This window comes from Salmo salar, chromosome 01, assembly GCF_965601325.2.
Source record: "Salmo salar chromosome 01, fSalSal1, whole genome shotgun sequence".
Lineage (NCBI taxonomy): Eukaryota > Metazoa > Chordata > Actinopteri > Salmoniformes > Salmonidae > Salmo > Salmo salar.
The window spans coordinates 146,117,985-146,137,701 of NC_138291.1; the positions used below are offsets into that span (position 1 = coordinate 146,117,985).

The 19,717-nt window shown below is 43.3% G+C and overlaps 1 protein-coding gene across 1 annotated transcript; it reads left to right on the forward strand.

Moving 5' to 3' along the window:
- The first annotated feature begins 12,431 nt into the window (after positions 1–12,431).
- On the forward strand, positions 12,432–17,993 carry LOC106564853 (eosinophil peroxidase). The gene is made up of 13 exons (XM_014131319.3): positions 12,432–12,568; positions 12,823–12,982; positions 13,601–13,785; positions 13,926–14,058; positions 14,260–14,389; positions 14,516–14,722; positions 14,871–15,234; positions 15,512–15,672; positions 15,888–16,146; positions 16,271–16,441; positions 16,643–16,880; positions 17,015–17,291; positions 17,371–17,993. The coding sequence occupies exons 2-13, from the start codon at positions 12,825–12,827 to the stop codon at positions 17,383–17,385; spliced, it is 2,298 nt and encodes a 765-aa protein (XP_013986794.1). The 5' UTR covers positions 12,432–12,568; positions 12,823–12,824; the 3' UTR covers positions 17,386–17,993.
- Positions 17,994–19,717: the final 1,724 nt, after the last annotated feature.

Here is a 19,717-nt window from a genome sequence, read left to right on the forward strand (position 1 = left end):
GCTTACCTTCTAGGCAGAGTTGCAAAGAAAAAGCTGTATCTCAGACTGGCCAATAAAAATAAAAGATTAAGATGGGCAAAAGAACACAGACACTGGACAGAGGAACTCTGCCTTGAAGGCCAGCATCCCGGAGTTGCCTCTTCACTGATGACTTGAGACTGGTATTTCTGATCAGTTTGATGTTATTTTAATGGACAAAAAATGTATTTTCTTACAAATCAAGGACATTTCTAAGTGACCCCAAACTTTTGAACGATAGTGTACATTGCAGGGGAGGTTGTCTTCTTTTTTATCAATTTGCATAATACGATAAGAAATGTATTCAGTTATGATATTAAAATAGAAATACATTTGTATTTGATTATTTGTATTTTGAGTTTTTTCAAATAATGTTGCCCGAATCAACTATTTCTATTGGAAGTATTTTTAAGTATTTTAAAATAATGTCCTATAAATAGCATACTATTTGAAACCATTTCCAAATATGTTATTTCACATACCAAACAGACCAGGGTTCAAATGGATGGAGTGTTTACATATTTGTATTTTAAAATACACTTGTCTGTGTATTTGAGTATTTTCTGATACATGCCAATACTTTCAAAGTGCATTTCCAAATACATTCCAATACTCAACTACTTGTATTTTCAAAGAAGAAATATCAAAATAATTACTACCGATTTCTTCGAATGTAATTGACATACCCTTTATAGTATTTGAACCCAGGTCTGATTAGAATATCAACTATTATAGTTTATGTCCATTTGTTAAGGCTGTTCTCAGGGGCACTTCCTTATTGTAGAACCTATATGGTCTATATGGTGATTATCCATGTTGTGCAACGGGATACATTTTATCTCACTAATGACCCACTTCTTGGGCCATACCTCAAGTATAGTTCAAGGTATTTACATTGATTCTTGATGGCTGGATGCTGAGAGGACTGAATAGGCCATGGAAGCATGCGGCCTAAGGTGTTGGGGCTAGGAGGAACCTAAGTGCTCCACAGTCTGCCAGCCTCTCACCACTGGTGCAATCATGTGGCCTCTATTTCGTTTTCGCTGTGTCATTGTATTGGCCAAAGATAAATAATTTATTGGTAAATCTGACTAAAACCTCAAAGTGAACTTTCCGCTCCTGACTGGCTAAACACGTTCCAGTGTGGGCCATGTAGGCTATCACAAAATGACTCATAGTTTCCCCAGAGATATTTCTGTTAGTGGTTATGCAAAACGTGTTCTGAGGATCCCGAATGCAACAGGGAAACAAAAGACTCATGACTGCATGGTGCCATAGAGGCTGGTGAACATGACAGAGTGGCATGCCTCAGGAAACACTGTGTGTTGCAACCATGCTCTTATGTGTCTGTCACATTGGCAGGTCCGAGCAATTAGTAATCAGCCATGCAAAACAAAACTCTATGTTGGTCTATGTGTTCAGAAACAGATAATACTGCAGTATCATTGTTTGAGATGGGTCTGAATGTTCATGCCTTGACCAGACACAAACCCTATACTCGGACGATTAATCATGGAACAAACATTATCATCACAGATAAAATATTACCAAGGGCTTTTTTTTGTTCCCTTCCCTTATTCCACAAAGAACAACACAAAATAGTTTTAAAATTGCGTTGCATACCAGAAATGTTTCTATCCAAATGCACTGCATCGACACATTGTTACTGTGACCTAAGATAACATCAATAAATATAAATAGTATTTTCTTCATGCTTATCAGGAAGTACCCTCGTCTTGGAGCCTCAAATACACCCTTCACTCGTTGGCTGCCTGCTCAGTATGACGATGGGGTCTCTCGATCCAAAGGCTGGGAGCGAAACACACGCTTCAACAACTTTATACTCCCTCTAGTATGATGACAATAAATGTATTTTGAATAACTGCTACTATGTCACCACAAGTTATATATATAACCTGACGTTCACGCCCTTCTCCCCCAGCATCCGCTCCTACAGCAACGGCCTGGACTGTGACGAGAGCTGTGAACGCTCCGAACCTTGTTTCCCCATCCAGGTCAGTCACAGCTCTGACATCACATCCCACAGCCTTCACTTACAGCATGCACTACGACTATACAGCCATCTCTGTATATCTTGCCCTTTTCTGCACTCTTACAAAAAAGGGTTCCAAATGGGTTCTTTGCAGAGGGATAGGGTTCTACCAAGAACCGTTTTGGTCAGAAGAACGGGTACTTTGATGATTCTTTGGAAGGCAAGAATAATTATTTGGAACGAGGGTTTTACATAGAACCATATATAATATTTCCCAGCATGCTCTATTGCAGGGAGATTTTCAGAATTGTTGTTTAATGTAATGTCTGTGTTTTTGCAAGTACATTGATTGGTTGATTTAATTTGATGCCTAACAAAGATAAATAACATACAGTTTTCTAAACTAATCCAATCTATTAGTAATTGGATTTAGATGATTGAGGTAGTCTCAGTATTCAATCGTCCCTTCCCTGGCAGTCATTCTGAACGCAGGTTGCGGGTGATTAATTAACAATTCTACTTGTTGGATATCCTAACTCTGTCTAGATCCCAATAGGAATTATACATCATTTTGCAAGCCATCATAATGTGACTTCCAGGCCTGATGTGGACACCTTCCTAATGCTGAGTTGCCCCCCACCATTTTGGCCTCAGATTAGCCTCAATTCGTCGGGCATGGACTCTACAAGGTGTCGAAAGCTTTCCACAGGGATGCTGGCCCACGTTGACTCTAATGCTTCCTACAGTTGTGTCAAGTTGGCTGGATGTCCTTTGAGGGGTATTTGTAATTATTATGGGATCCCGATTAGCTGCTGCCTTGGCACATATCTACAACACAAAATCCACATGTGTGTATAGTGCGTATATTATCGTGTGTGTATGCATGTGTCTGTGCCTGTGTTTGTGTCTCTTCACGGTGTCCACTGTTCCATAAAGTGTATTTTTATCTGTTTTTTAAATCTGATTCTTCTGCTTGCAGAAGTTACTTGATGTGAAATAGAGTTCCATGTAGTCATGGCTCTATGTAGTAATGTGCGCCTCCCATATACTGTTCTGGACTTGGGGACTGTGAAGAGACATCTGGTGGCATGTTTTGTGGGGTATGCATGGGCATTCAACATGTCAATACCTCTCACAAATACAAGTAGTGATGAAGTCAATCTCTCCTCCACTTTGGAGAATGGTGGCGTGCTCGGCCCTCCTTTTCCTGTAGTCCACGATCATCTTCTTTATCTTGATCACGTTGAGGGAGAGGTTGTTATCCTGGCACCACACTGCCAGGTCTCTGACCTCCTCCCAATAGGCTGTCTCATCGTTGTCGGTGATCAGGCCTACCACTGGTGTGTCGTCGGCAAACTTAATGATGGTGTTGGAGTCGTGCTTGGCCATGCAGTCGAGGGTGAACAGGGTGTACAGGAGGGGACTGAGCACGTACCCCTGAGGGGCCCTCCGTGTTGAGGATCAGCGTGGCAGATGTGTTGTTACCTACCCTTATCACCTGGGGGCGGCACATCAGGAAGTCCAGGATCCAGTTGCAGAGGGAGGTGTTTAGTTGCAGGGTCCTTAGCTTAGTGATGAGCTTTGAGGGCACTATAGTGTTGAATGCTGAGCTGTTTGAATAGCATTCTCACGTTGGTGTTCCTTTTGTCCAGGTGGGAATGGGCAGTGTGGAGTGCAATAGAGATTGCGTCATCTGTGGATCTGTTGGGGCGGTATGCAAATTGGAGTGGGTCTAGGGTTTCTGGGATAATGGTGTTGATGTGAGCCATGACCTGCCTTTCAAAGCACTTCATGGCTACAGACTTGAGTGCTACAGGTCGGTAGTCATTTAGGCAGGTTGCTTTAGTGTTCTTGGGCACAGGGACTACGGTGGTCTGCTTGAAACATGTTGGTCAGGCTTGGTCGGAGACAGGTTGAAAATGTCAGTGAAGACACTTGCCAGTTGGTCAGCGCGTGCTGAGAGTATAAGTCCTGGTAATCCGTCTGGCCCTGGCTCTGGACCTGAACTCCCTCAACATGCAGCGGGGACGGGACCATGGCCTGCCTGGTACGCACGTCCACATACCACCATTCTGATAGCACTTTTTTTTTTGTTATAGAATCTTTTAACTCTGCGTCATTGAGATGGGCTCGTAAGCAAGCATTTGATGCTAAAGTCCACACCAGTTGTATTCGGCATGTGACAAATAAATGTTTTATTTCATTTACATTTTATTTCACCAGTGTCCAAAACACAGCAAAGGCTGGTGACCAGATTGGCCATGCTGTTTTTTTCAGCGAAGAAGGTCTGTTGACGCCAAATCTGTTGGGTAAAAAATGTTGCCTTCAAGATGAATCTTTTAAATTTTTCTCTGCTTCAATATAGCTCTATCAATCTGTTCCACTCTCTCTGTCTGCCGCACCTGCTGTCTCGAACTCTGAATGCTCGGCTATGAAAAGCCAACTGACATTTACTCCTGAGGTGCTGACCTGTTGCACCCTCTGTCACACCCTCTACAACCACTGTGATTATTATTATTTGACCCTGCTGGTCATCTATGAACATTTGAACAACTTCGCCATGTACTGTTATAATCTCCATCCGGCACGGCCAGAAGAGGACTGGCCACCCCTCAGAGCCATGTTCCTCTCTAGGTTTCTTCCTAGGTTCTGGCCTTTCTAGGGAGTTTTTCCTAGTCACCGTGCTTCTACATCAGCATTGCTTGCTGTTTGGAGTTTTAGGCTGGGTTTCTGTATAGCACTTTGTCACACCCTGACCTTGGAGATCCTTTATTCTCTATTTTGGTTAGGTCGGGGTGTGACTAGGGTGGGCATTCTAGTTTCATTATTTCTAGGTTGGCTTGGTATGGTTCCCAATCAGAGGCAGCTGTCTATCGTTGTCTCTGATTGGGGATCACATTTGGGCAGCTTTTTCCCACCTGTTAGTTGTGGGATCTTGTTTGTGTATAGTTGCCTTGAGCACTTCATAGCTTCACGTTCGTTTTGTTCTTTATTGTTTTTTTGTGCCCGTTCACGTAATAAAGATGATGAACCTAAACCACGCTGCATTTTGATCCGATTCTTACAACAACGGTCGTGACAGAAGATCCCACGGACCAAGTAGCGTGCCCAGGAGGAGCAGGGATCCTGGGCCTGGGAGGAAAGCCAGGAGTGGAGGACATCCTGGACTTGGGAGGAAATAATGGCAGGAGACAAAAGCCTGCCATGGAAGAGGCGGAAGCAGCGAAGGAGGAAAAGCGACGACATCGGGGCTCGCGGTCACAACGTAGGCCCAAGAAGCAACCTCAAAAAAAAAAATTGGGGGGGGCACACGGGGTGGTCGGCGACGCTGAGGGGTGAGTTAGAGACCATGGAGGAAGCGTTGGATAGATTGAGAGAGAGAGAACGGAGGGGTGAGATAGAGACCTTCGAGGAGTGGTTGGCGAAATGTGAAGAGAGTGAAGCGAAAGAGCTGTTGGTTTGGCTGGGGAGGCAAGACATTCGCCCTGAGGAGCATGTTAGTCGTCCGATGCCACCTGTGTCAGCTCCCCGTATTTGTCCTGAGGAGCGTGTCATCTGTCCGGTACCATCTGTGCCGGCTCCACGCACCAAGTCTCCAGTGCGTCTCCACAGCCCAGTACGTCCTGTGCCAGCTCTCCGCACTCGCTTTGAGGAGCGTGTCATTGTTCCGGTACAATGTGTGCCAGTTCTACACACTATGTCTCCAGTGCGCCTCCACAGCCCGGTGCGTCCTGTGCCAGCTCCCAGCACTTGCCGTGCGAAGTTTGTCATCTGTCCAGGACACATTGTGCCAGCTCTATGCTCCAGACCTCCAGTGCGCCTCCACAGCCCGGTACGACCTGTGCCAGCTCCATGCACCGTGCCTCCAGTGCGTCTTCCCAGCCTGGTACGTCCTGTGCCAGCTCCATGCGCCAGGCCTCCGGTGACGATTCCCAGTCCAGAGCTTCCGGTGACGGCCCCCAGTCCAGAGCTTCCGGCGACGGCCCCCAGTCCTGAACCTCCTGCGACAGTCCACAGTCCTGAACCTCCTGCGACAGTCCACAGTCCGGAACCTCCTACGACGGTCCACGGTCCGGAACCTCCTACGACGGTCCACAGTCCAGAACTTTCTACGACGGTTCACAGTCCGGAACCTCCCACAACGGTCCACAGTCCAGAACCTCCTACGTCGATCCACGGCTCGGTTCCTCTGGTGACGATCCACGGTCTGGAGTCCCCGGCGATGATCCACGGTCCGGTTCCTCCGACGACGATCCATGGTCCGGAGCTTCCGGCGACGATCCCAGCACCAGAGTCGCCACCGAAGAGGGCGGATCCGAACGTACTAGACGACCAGTTCTTATAGCCTTTAGCCGTACCCTTATCCTACTCCTCCTCTGGTCTTCTGGTGAAGTAGAGGTTAATCCAGGCCCTGCAAGGCCTAGCTCCACTCCCATTCCCCAGGCGCTCTCATTTTTTTACTTCTGTAACCGTAAACGCCTCGGTTTCATGCAGGCTAACATTAGAAGCCTCCTCCCTAAGTTTGTTTTATTCACTGCTTTAGCACACTCTTCCAACCCGGATGTCCTAGCCGTGTCTGAATCCTGGCTTAGGAAGAACACCAAAAACCCTGAAATATCCATCCCTAACTATAATATTTTCCGACAAGATAGAACTGCAGAGTTGCAATCAACTGCAGAGATAGCCTGCAGAGATCTGTCTTACTATCCAGGTCTGTGCCCAAACAATTTGAGCTTCTACTTTTAAAAATCCACCTTTCCAGAAACAAGTCTCTCACCGTTGCCGCTTGCTATAGACCACCTTCTGCCCCCAGCTGTTCCCTGGACACCATATGTGAATTGATTGCCCCCCATCTATCTTCAGAGCTTGTGCTGTTAGGTGACCTAAACTGGGACATGCTTAACACCCCGACCATCCTACAATCTAAGCTTGGTGCCCTCAATCTCACACAAATTATCAATCAACCTACCAGGTACAACCCCAAATCCGTAAACACAGGATTCCTCATTGATATCATCCTAACCAACCTGCCCTCCAAATACACCTCTGCTGTCTTCAACCAGGATCTCAGCGATCACTGACTTATTTCCTGCATCCGTAATGGGTCCGCGGTCAAATGACCACCCCTCATCACTGTCAAATGCTCCCTAAAACACTTCAGCGAGCAGGCCTTTCTAATCTACCTGGCCCGGATATCCTGGAAAGATATTGACCTCATTCCATCAGTAGAGGATGCCTGGTTATTCTTTAAAAGTGCTTTCCTCACCATCTTAAATATGCATGCCCCGTTCCAAAAAAATAGAGTGGTTGTTCCAGCATGTGTTTGCCAGAGTATGATTGCAAGTGTCTCTCATATCCCTTCTTGCTTGTTGATTCCCAGGCTGTGGTATGAAAACACAGGTGTCTTTACCTCAGCACAGAGGGCTGCCCTGAGTCGTGTCTCTTTGGCTCGGATCATCTGTGACAACACTGGCATAACAGTCGTGTCCAATGACCCATTCATCCAAGGCAAGAACAAACTCATTAACTGCAACAGTATCCCGCAATTGAACCTCCAAGCCTGGAGAGAGAGACAGCAGAACCAGAACCAGGAGGAGGATCAGGAGCAACAGCAACAACAACAACAACAACAGCATCAGTGCTAGTCGGACCAGGACAACGAGGTAATTGGTTCAACATCCGTTAATAACTCAATACTTCTGCACCAAGGTGACATTTAATTCATCCATAACCCATCCACCCCTCTCTCCAAACATCACCCTCTTTTTCTGTATTCCTTTCTAGATCCCCTGATGTGAGGCCCCCCAAACGCCAAGGACCCAGCAGCTCTCAGTCTGCTCTGTCCAGCTGGCCGACCACTTCCTCACACTTACAGTTTTCTGTCAGGTTGTCTACAACAGGTGGAACCATTACAACACAGAGTCAGGGGCGTTATTAACCACCAGCACAATACCTGGTATCTAACACGTTTCCCTTCTTCTGCACAGCGGTTAATAGGGCGGACCTGTGGCGTAACAATCAGTTGTGTCAATGGCCTTCCGTCAGCCAGCTGATTCTCAGGAAATCTGATGCACTCCTTGCAGCTGGTCAAGGTCAATTAACTACAGTAGTAAGGCCTCTTGTCATTTTTAACAGGATTTTAAAGAGATTTCTTTGCATTCTGCAAACTGATCATTTGGTGTTTTAGGTGTTGTTGATTTATTCTATGACCAAAAAAAATCAAGGAGTGCTGTAAGAATTGTCATGTATTTGAATTGTGTGAAAGAATGCAAACAGATGAAAAAATAGCAAATGTTTTTACTTTATAAAGTAAATGTATTAGTGAACAGAAACTGCTGAATTCCTCTATACACACCGCCTTATCTCGAAAATATAATTTGTTTATTATCAACAACTGTAACTGTATTAGGTTATATTCGTAGCCTATGTTCAAGTCAGTCATGACCAGACTTTTTAAATTAAAGATTCTGCACAATTTTTGTACTGCACACAATTTTGTACTGATCTAAATGTGTACTGCATCTGTATCCTATATTCTTCATTTTTTTATGGTTTATTTTTTGAATATTTTATTTTAATGAAATACTGTATTTCTGTGTTTTATTGCATAAATATACACTGCATCAGAAAATGAAAATAAAAATGATATAACTAATGGTGGTGCACGGAGCAGCTGTTCACACGCACCCGCCTGTAATTGCTAATAACCAATGATTTGTATATACACTATGACTGACAGGGGTTTTGAAGACACCGCACCTCCATCTTGGCACTCCCCAACCATTAAAAAATATATTTTGGAAGATATAGAAATGCCTTTATTACTGTCTACATTTGTTTTTGACAAATGTATTCTATTACAGACACTTTTTAAATTATATTATGTGAGCTAAACATAAAAACAAATAAGAACTATGTTTAAAATATCTACTTAAAGTATAATTTTTTTTAAAAGTTCTAATGTTAATCTCCCATTTATATCAAAAACATACTTAAATACATGTTATTTTGTTTTTGAAAAATGTCATTGAAATATTGCAGAGGACTTCTTTTTCTGGGGAGTGTCAATCATAGCCGTGGGAAGTACAGTGCCTTCAGAAAGTATTCAGACCTCTTGACCTTTTCCACATTTTGTTACGTTACAGCCTTATTCTAAAATTGATTACATGCATTTTTTTCCTTAGCAATACACATAATGACAAAGCGAAAACAGGTTTTAAGAAATGTTTGCAAAAAATAAATGACATACCTTATTTACATAAGTATTCAGACCCTTTGCTATGAGACTTGTAATTGAGCTCAATTGCCTCCTGTTTCCATTAAGCATCCTACAGATGTTTCTACAACTTGATTGGAGTCCACCTTTGGTAAATTCAATTGATTGGACGTGATTTGGAAAGGCACACAACTGTCTACATAAGGTCCTACAGTTGAAAGTGCATGTCAGAGCAAAAACCAAGCCATGATGTCAAAGGAATTGTCCGTTGAGCGCCTAGACAAGATTGTGTCGAGGCACAGATCTGGGGAAGGGTACCAAACATTTCTGCAACATTGAAGGTCCCCAAGAACACAGTGGCCTCCATCATTCTTAAATGGAAGAGGCTTGGAACCACCAAGACTCTTCCTAGAGCTGGCACGCCGGCCAAACTAGGCAATCGGGGGAGAATGGCCTTGGTCAGGGAGGTGACCAAGAACCAGATGGTCACTCTGGCATAGCTCTAGAGTTCCTCTGTGGAGATGGGAGAACCTTCCAGAAGGACAACCATCTCTGCAGCACTCCACCAATCAGGCCTTTATGGTAGAATGGCCAGACGGACGCCACTCCTCTGTAAAAGGCACATAACAGCCCACTTGGAGTTTGCCCAAAAGGCACCTAAAGACTCTCAGACCATGAGAAACAAGATTCTCTGGTCTGATGAAACCAAGATTCAACTCTTTGGCCTGAATGCCAAGTGTCACATCTGGAGGAAACCTGGCACCTTCCCCAGTGAAGCTCAGTGGTGGCAGCATCATGCTGTGGGGATGTTTTTCAGCGGCAGAGACTAGGAGTCTAGTCATTCCCTCTTTTTATGGTTAACTCACAGCTTTTCTAATATTGAATTAAACTCTGACATTGTCCCCTCTGGATCAACGTTAACTTTTTCTGCCCATTCCCTAAAGCAATTGGCGATTTGCGTGTAGTATATTTGGCGCACATAGCCTACATTTAAGGCATGCTTCAGTTCGGCTGGCGGCTAGCCGAAGTCACCTACGGGAACAGAGCGAGTGTGCTAGCATACTCCCGAGAGAAAAAAGCGGCAATAGTATTGTTTGTCTATTTTGAGATGACGTCACAATTAATCTAACCTACTCAAGAAATCTGTCATTATTTTTGACGTTTTTGCAGAGGAGATCTTAGTCGCGCAATTTTACATCTAACTAAGATGTTTTGTGCAGTATTTCTCAATAAAAAAAATGTGCATGAAAATTTGTCATTTCTCATTGAATGACAATAAAGACTTTACTGAAGAATCCCAACTGTTTACCAATCAGCAAAGAAATGGTCTTAGACTTCAGCTACCGACTTCGGGTTGGTCCAAGAAAAAATGGTGTGTGCCTGAAGTCCAAAACGAACAATAATGTCACAACATGTCATCATAATATATGTACAAACTCTTCCGAACTGTTTAGACTGGAAAGCATTCAACGCCTTTAGGCCCTAACAATACGTAGGCTTACGTACTAATGCCAGATAGCTTAAAATAATGAAAGAAAAACCTAAATGTAGCCTATAAATTGCCTAAAAATGATACATTTATGGATTTTTAAAAGGTATTGTTTTCTCTTTATTCAACCCAGCCGCCACCCACCCGCCACCGATCATTCTCATCCACATAATATTTCATGACCCTAAACCTGCCCGACTGCGGGTTATGAGGCAACCCTTGCATCATTAATAACTAAGATAGCTACATTATTTTAATGGTGTGTTGACCTCTTCTATTCTATAATGATAGTATCTTGTGTTGAAAAAAGGCATGGCATACTACATACCATAAATTCTTCTTCATGTATAATGTTGCAAAGTATCCTCTACCTCTAAAACTCAACTGTGGACCTCGAAGCCGGTTCCACCGCTTGTTTTTATTGTTCCCCTCTAATCAGGGACTGATTTAGACCTGGCACAATAGATGGGTTCAATTAATTATCAGGTAGAACAGAAAAGCAGCATGCTCCGGACCTCGTAGGGTCAGAGTTGAATACCCCTGTGAGTCTAGGCTATGTAACTTTACCGAATGAAGAAAACTATAAATCTTGGCACCTTCCATATGATAACATCAATAAGTGTCACTCTGAAATCAGGATGAAAATGTTTCAATTTCTTAACCAGGTCCAAAGCATTGGTGTGGCTGTTTTAGTTCAAATTACTGTAGTCATGTAAATTACCTTAGTCAGGTTAATTTCCTTAGTCATGTTAATTACCTTAGCCATGTTAATTACCTTGGCCATGTTAATTACCTTAGTCATGTTAATTACCGTAGACATGTTAATTACCATAGTCATGTTAATTACCGTAGACATGTTAATTGCCATTGTCATGTTAATTACCTTAGTCATGTTAAGAGTTCATGATCTTACTTCCCTATGTAGGTCGCTTCTCAAGTAACAGTTTCTGTGTGGAAACAACATTAAGCAAAAGCATGATGACAACAGACTAAAGCTATAGATGTAGGATCTTAATTTGAGTCAGCTTGCTACAGCAAGACAATAATCCTGCAGGGAATCAAATACCATGATCAAATAGGCACTCAAGTAAAATTGCAAAAAATGTGGCAAAGAAATAAACTTAATGTCCTGAATACAAAGCGTTATGTTTGGGGCAAATCTAACACAACACATCACTGAGTACCACTCTTCATATTTTCAAGCATGGTGGTGGTTGCATGATGTTATGGGTATGCTTGTCACCAAGACGACATTGAATGTTCCTGAGTGGCCTAGTTACAGTTTTGACTTAAATCTGCTTGAAAATCTATGGCCAGACTTGAAATGGCTGTCAAGCAATGATCAACAATCAACTTGACAAAGCTTGCAGAATTTTTAAATGAATAATGGGCAAATATCATACAATCCAGGTGTGCAAAGCTCTTAAAAACATACCCCAAAAGACTCACAGCTGTAATTGCCGCGAAAGGTGCTTCTACAAAGTATTGACTCAGAGGAGTGAATACTTACTGTATGTAAATGAGATATTTCTATATTTCATTTTCAATACATTTTAAAACATTTCAAAAAACATGTTTTCACTTTGTCATTATGGGGTAATGTGTGTAGATGGGTAGATTGTAGATTGAATTCTGACTGTAACACAACAAAATGTGGAATAAATCAAGGGGTATGAATACTTTCTGAAGGCACTGTGCATAATTCAGTCAGACACCTCAGAAATGACAGATGACAGGAGGCGAGGCTTTGCAACATTAACTATAAATAGAATAGTTAGAGAGAGCACCATACATCTTCAGGCAAGTGTTGACTTCTCAACAAGACTTCACAACAACAGTTGTTAAAACAAAGGTAAGACAATTGTATACACTTTTTATGCAGCATGTTTCATTCTTGTCTATTAATCAGGTTCCATTTTTTTGTCTGTTATACATGGTAATTCTGATCCATGTGCTATGAATCTGTTATTAATATTGTGTAAAAGTAGTATTTTCTGAAAAGTTCTCTCTCACACAATCTGAAAAACAGCTAAGGGCCACATGACATTTCAGAGTACAGCATGGTTTTTCGAAAGATGATCTGATGAAGCCCTTTTTGCTTTTCAGAGATGAAGCCGTTTCCCTCCCTCCTGGCATTGGGGTTGTGCCTGATGTTCAGCCAGCCAGACCTGTCTACAGAGGAAAGCTTGGGTAGCCCATTCATTCAAAGTTCAGTGGAGGAGGCAAAGAGACTCGTAGATGAAGCTTACAAGTACTCCAGAGAAAAGTGAGTGAACCTGACAGTTGTCTTTGTAGATAGCAGCAATAGTGTCACTATGTGCATTTAGCAAAATTGTCTCACTCAGTCGAACAGATGGATTTGCACTACGGAAGTCTTTCTTATTCCTCTTTATTTCCATTTATTTTACTTTTTGTATTTCCTTTAGAAAATAATGGTTTCATCATTTCAATTTCTCATCATTTCTAATTATTAGGCCATACAGATTTAATGAAATGCTTAACAGATTTTTTTTAAAGTGAGGCTAGAGAGAAAAAATTATAGACCCTCGTGTTAACTTCTTAGTTCAACACTGAGCAACCTAATCAAGAAATTACTAGCCTCTTGAGGGAGCCTAAAATAGGTATAGTTCTGTCACAATCAGAGAGGAAGTTGTGAATCTCTTCAATGGAAGAATTAGGACCGAATGTTTGATATAACCATGCAATTTTTCAGTAAAACTTTTACATTTTTCAGATTTGTATTTTATTTTTGATGAAGGGAAGAGGGGCATCTGTTAAACATTGAATTACGTTTGTATGGCATTAGTACTAAATCTGCCTCTGTACTGCGATTTTATTCAATCTCAGGAGCATGTTTCTGTTCATAACTCCATCTTCTTGTCAGGAGTCTGGAGAGAGTGCGTGGGCAGTCCACCAGGCCCTCAGATGTCCTGCGTCTCCTGAAGCAGCCTGCCAGGGACACACGCTCTGCTGTACGGTCTGCAGACTACCTGGAGAACACCCTGAGACTGATCCATGAGAAAGTCCACAGCACGCACAGGTTGCACAAACGCTCGCTCAACGCAACAGGTCAGTAATACACACCATCATACATACACACACATTCACTCCGTGAGAAATTTAGAATACATATTCACTCAGATATAGGCACACACTGTCGTAATAAGTACACATACAAGTTTTTGTTATCCCTCTCTCTTGTTTCTCAGACCTGCTCACACCAGAGGAGCTAGACACCATTGTCCGGGTAACTGGCTGTGCAGCTCGTGTCAGCAAACCCTCCTGCCACACCACACCCAACGTTAACAAGTACCGCACAGCCACTAGCGTCTGCAACAACCTGTAAGAGCACCAGGGCATGGCGGGTTTAATACTTTCATGCAACAATCTGAAAGCTTTGCACACAGAAGTTGTGTAGGGTGGAATGTAAGGGGAAGTTCACTATGTGTACACTATGTCTGAGGTCGGCTGAGTGAATAGATGTAGCCATATCCCTTGAGTTTCTCAAGTGAAGTTTCTGTGTATTTTCTTCATGCTTATCAGGAAGTACCCTCGTCTTGGAGCTTCAAATACACCCTTCACTCGTTGGCTGCCTGCTCAGTATGACGATGGGGTCTCTCGACCCAGAGGCTGGGAGCGAAACACACGCTTCAACAACTTTATACTCCCTCTGGTATGATGACAAAAAATATAGTTGGAAAAACTGCTACTATGTTACCACAAGTTATGTATGAAGTAACATAATTGTATTTATCCTTCTCCCTCTGCCCTCTTTCTCTCCTTCCCTCCGTGTTTGCAGGTAAGGGAGGTCTCTAACCGTATCCTGGCGACCAATGATGCTGGTGTTAAGTGCGATCGCGAGTTCACACATATGGTCACCCTCTTTGGCCAGTGGAATGACCATGACCTGACGTTCACGCCCTTCTCCCCCAGCATCCGCTCCTATAGCAACGGCCTGGACTGTGACGAGAGCTGTGAACGCTCCGAACCCTGTTTCCCCATCCAGGTCAGTCACAGCTCTCACATCACATCCCACAGCCTTCACTTACAGCATGCACTATGACTATACAGCCATCTCTGTATATCTTGCCATTTTCTATCCATGGTCCATGGATTATTAGGTCTTCAACGTCTGTTATTTCCTCCATGACCAGATTCCTCCCAGAGACCCACGCTTGCCCACTGGCCGAGACAGCTGCATCCCGGTCTTCCGATCAGCGCCCGTGTGCGGCACAGGGGAGTCTGCTTTCAATTTCGGTGGCGTGGCCAACAAGAGGGAGCAGATCAATACCCTTACGGCCTTCCTGGACTTGGGGCAGGTGTACGGCTCTGAGGAGGGGTTGGCGCGTGACCTCCGTGACCTTACCAACGATGGGGGCCTGCTGCGTGTCAACAAAGAGTTCACAGACAATGGCCGTGAACTGCTACCCTTCACGAAAGTGACGGGTAACATGTGTGCCACCCGTCAGAGAGTCACCAACCAAACCAATGCCAAGGAGGTGCCCTGCTTCATTGCAGGTTAGCCTTTTAACTTTGTTTGTCTGAAAAGTAGACCATCTTCTTAATACTAAGTTGCACCCCGTTTTGCATTATTGCAGGTTAGCATTTTAACTCTGTTTGTTTGAGGAGTATAGACCAATGTACAGTATATTTAAGTGAAAGTCTAAAGAACAGAATGAGACCACGGCTCAACATTTTCTTCCAGTAACTTCACATTTTAATTAAAGCAATTCTTTAACCGTCATGTACAATAGCTGCCCAGACACAGACAAACAAGTCATTCTCTGTCTGCCAGGTGATGCCCGTGTGGATGAGAACATAGCCTTAACATCTATTCATACAATGTTCATGCGAGAGCACAACCGTCTGGCCCGTGCCCTGCGTCGCCTCAACCCACAATGGGATGCTGAGACACTCTATCAGGAGGCCCGTAAGATCATGGGTGCCTACACCCAGGTACCACAAATAGACACATATCACTGATACTCAGGGTGGCAGTTCCTTCTCTCCGCTACTCGTCCAGTGTATACTCTCTAACACACACTCTCTTTCCCTCTGCTTCTCATTCTTACACGTAAATATTCTTGAATATTCTCACAGACACAGCTTCCCTATCACATACACATCTACAAATGTGTCTCTCTCACGCTCTTCCTTTCAATCCCTCCTAGGTGTTTGTGTTCCAGCACTACCTGCCGCACATCGTGGGCCCAGACACCATGGCCCGCCAGCTCGGCCGTTACCCTGGCTACGATGAGAAGATTGATCCCAGCATTGCCAACGTGTTTGCTACAGCAGCATACCGCTTTGCCCACCTGGCCATCCAGCCCATGTTGTCCCGCCTGGATAGCAACTACAGGGAAAATGCCAAGTTCCCCAGTGTGCCTCTGTTCAAGGCCTTCTTCACCCCCTGGAGGCTGGTGTTTGAGGGTGAGTGGTGGGAGATAATCATAGGGATGCTATGTAGAACCCTTGCCAATTGTTAACTAATTAACTTTGATGGTAGAAAAGGATAAACATTTAAATATTCAATTCTCTCTCTGTCCTCCTTCAGGTGGTATCGACCCTCTGATCCGAGGTCTGGTGGGTCGGCCTGCTAAGCTGAACACCCAGGATCACATGATGGTGGACGCTCTGAGGGAGAAACTTTTCCAGTTCGTACAACACCTGGCTCTGGACCTGGGCTCCCTCAACATGCAGCGGGGACGTGACCATGGCCTGCCTGGTACACACCTGCCTTATCCCCTCTACAAACTATACTGATACCACAGATAAATACATCTATACCGTTATACTCATATTACAGTTTATCCTTTACGCATGTGAACACCAACTCTAAAATGTCCTTCATCTCTCTCTCTTCCTCAATATAGCTCTATCAATCTGTTCCATGCACTAATTATTTTCTTTCTGTCGCCCAACCTAGGCTACAATGCTTGGCGTAAATTCTGTGGACTCTCAACTCCTAGGAACCAGGCTCAGCTGGCTGTAGTTCTGAACAACAAAGACCTGGCCCGCAGACTGCTGCAGCTCTACGGCACCCCAGCTAACATTGACGTGTGGATGGGGGGCGTGGCTGAACCCTTTGTACGAGGAGGCCGTGTCGGGCCTCTCTTCGCCTGCCTCATAGCTACCCAGTTCCAGAGGATTCGCCAGGGAGACAGGTGTGTGTGTGTCTGTGTGTGCGCGAGCTTGCATATTTGAGTGTGAGTGAGAGGGAGTGGTTGTTTGAGTGTGTGTTTGTCAGTCAGAGTATGCATGTGTGTTTCATGTCCTCATCATGCTTGTTGATCCACAGGCTGTGGTATGAAAACCCAGGCGTCTTTACCTCGGCACAGAGGGCTGCCCTTAGTTGTGCCTCTCTGGCTCGGATCATGTGTGACAACACTGGCATTCTACAAGTCACCAGTAACCCTTTCAAGATCCCCAATCGTGGGACCAACCGTATCATCGACTGCAACCGTATCCCACAATTCAACCTCCAAGCCTGGATTGTGAGACCAACTAAGACCAAACAGCAGGACCAGAACCAGGAGCAGGAACAGGAGCCGGAGCAGTCAGACCAGGATAACAAGGTAATTGGTTCAAAATCAGTTAATAACCCATCCACCCCTCTTTCCAAAAATCACCCTCTTTTTCTGTATTCCTTTCTAGATCCCCCTGAAGTGAGCCCCCCCCCCGGATCCCAGGGGCCCAGCAGCAACGCCATCCAGCAGCCCTCCACCATCTCTGTCCAGCTGGCCGACAACTTTTGTTACTTTTTGTGTTTATTCATTCCGAGGCAAAAATCCAAGGAGTAGCTTAACGTATGAATTGCAATGCATTGATTTGTGCAAAGGAATGCCAAATATTTTATCAAAACGTTTACAAATTATAAAGTAAAGTTATTACTAAACAGAAAGAAAAACTAATGCTGAATTCCTCTATACACACCGCCTCGAAAGTATACATTGGCACTGAACATGTAGGACTACAGTAAATCAGTTAGAAGTTTTAGTTGCACATTTTGTATAATTGTAATTAGTTTATTATCAACAAATTTAACAGTATTAGATTATATTCGTAGCATACGTTCAAGTCAGTTATCATTCGACTTTGTTAAATGAAGCACACTTCCTGAATTGTGTAATGATTTAAATGTGTACTGCACTCCTATTTTCTTTACTGCTTTTTATGATTTATTTAACAAACATTTCATTTGATTGAAATATGTTGAATATGTCTAACTGTATGAATATGTACTGCATCAGAAAATGAAAATAAAAATGAACCTCTAATGTTTGTTTGCAGAACGCCATTGTAGCATAGAATAATAAATTGGAAGTTGCCTGTCACTTGTGCAAATGCATGTACAGATTATTTTTGTAGTAAGTTTTATTGGTTTCTTGCAGTCCTAAACTGAACTGTACACCAATTTACAATCATATCATCAATCATAAATAATTACAAAATAGTGAAATCCTAAACTAGCAAAACACTTTTAATATAATACAATGTAAAATATGCAATATATACAAAACAACAATACTACAAAGACAGGAGCTGTGTTCGAATACCCATACTAACATACTGTATACTACATACTTAATGAGTATATACTACATACTATATACTATTAGATCATTTTAGTATACTGTAAATGAACGGTATCGTTTCAGTAACTAGAGCTTCTCCTGTCTACCGTGAAGTTGATGCTGTTGCTATGATACCTCTTGCTAGCCTGTTTGCAGAACAAATGCGATTTCGGGTGTTTTCATAAATTCAAAGTGCGCTCTCGGCATTCGTAAATCCAGAGTGTTGTCAGATTGTCCATTAGTAAATCCAGAGAGTTGTCAGATTGTCCATTAGTAAATCCAGAGCGTTGTCAGATTGTCCATTAGTAAATCCAGAGCGTTGTCAGATTGTCCATTAGTAAATCCAGAGCTTTGTCAGATTGTCCATTAGTAAATCCAGAGCATTGTCAGATTGTCCATTAGTAAATCCAGAGCTTTGTCAGATTGTCCATTAGTAAATCCAGAGCTTTGTCAGATTGTCCATTAGTAAATCCAGAGCGTTGTCAGATTGTCCATTAGTAAATCCAGAGCTTTGTCAGATTGTCCATTAGTAAATCCAGAGCTTTGTCAGATTGTCCATTAGTAAATCCAGAGCGTTGTCAGATTGTCCATTAGTAAATCCAGAGCGTTGTCAGATTGTCCATTAGTAAATCCAGAGCGTTGTCAGATTGTCCATTAGTAAATCCAGAGTGTTGTCAGATTGTCCATTAGTAAATCCAGAGTGTTGTCAGATTGTCCATTAGTAAATCCAGAGCGTTGTCAGATTGTCCATTAGTAAATCCAGAGCGTTGTCAGATTGCTATTAGTAAATCCAGAGCGTTTCGCTCTCGGAGCGTTCAGAGGGCACACTGGCCAAGGAGTAAGGTTGATCCGAGCTTTCAACGGCAGCCAAGCACCCAAGCTAACTGACTAATGTTGGCTAGCTACTTCCAAACACAAATGAGAGAACACCTCACTCTGCCCATTTTACTCACCATAGCAGAGCTGGTTAGGCTGTTTTCATGTTATCCAGAGTGTTGGTGACTGTAACAGTGCTGCTGGCAACAACTTTTTTGCTGATGTTTACTGACACCGGCCATATTCAACAGGTGTTTCGTAAATGTATCAGTTATTCTGCACTAGAGGGCTCTGAAATCTCAGTAGATAGCCATTGAAACGTACAACTATTCCACTTAGCTAAGAATGATGTAAATAATTAAGTCAATAAACGTTGGGTAGTAAGTTAGCAGATAGTTAATATATTACCTGGCAAGTTAGATGTAAGTTCGATGAACGTTAGGTAACTAGCTAACATACCGGTACATACTTCTGTAATGCTATGGGGTTAGTATGGATAGCATAGCTAACAAATTGTCAGCCAACATAACGTGTAAAGTAACTTATTTGAAAAGTCATTACTTTATTACATTGATCATGTCACAGATGCCTCCAGTACTTTTGCTGCACCA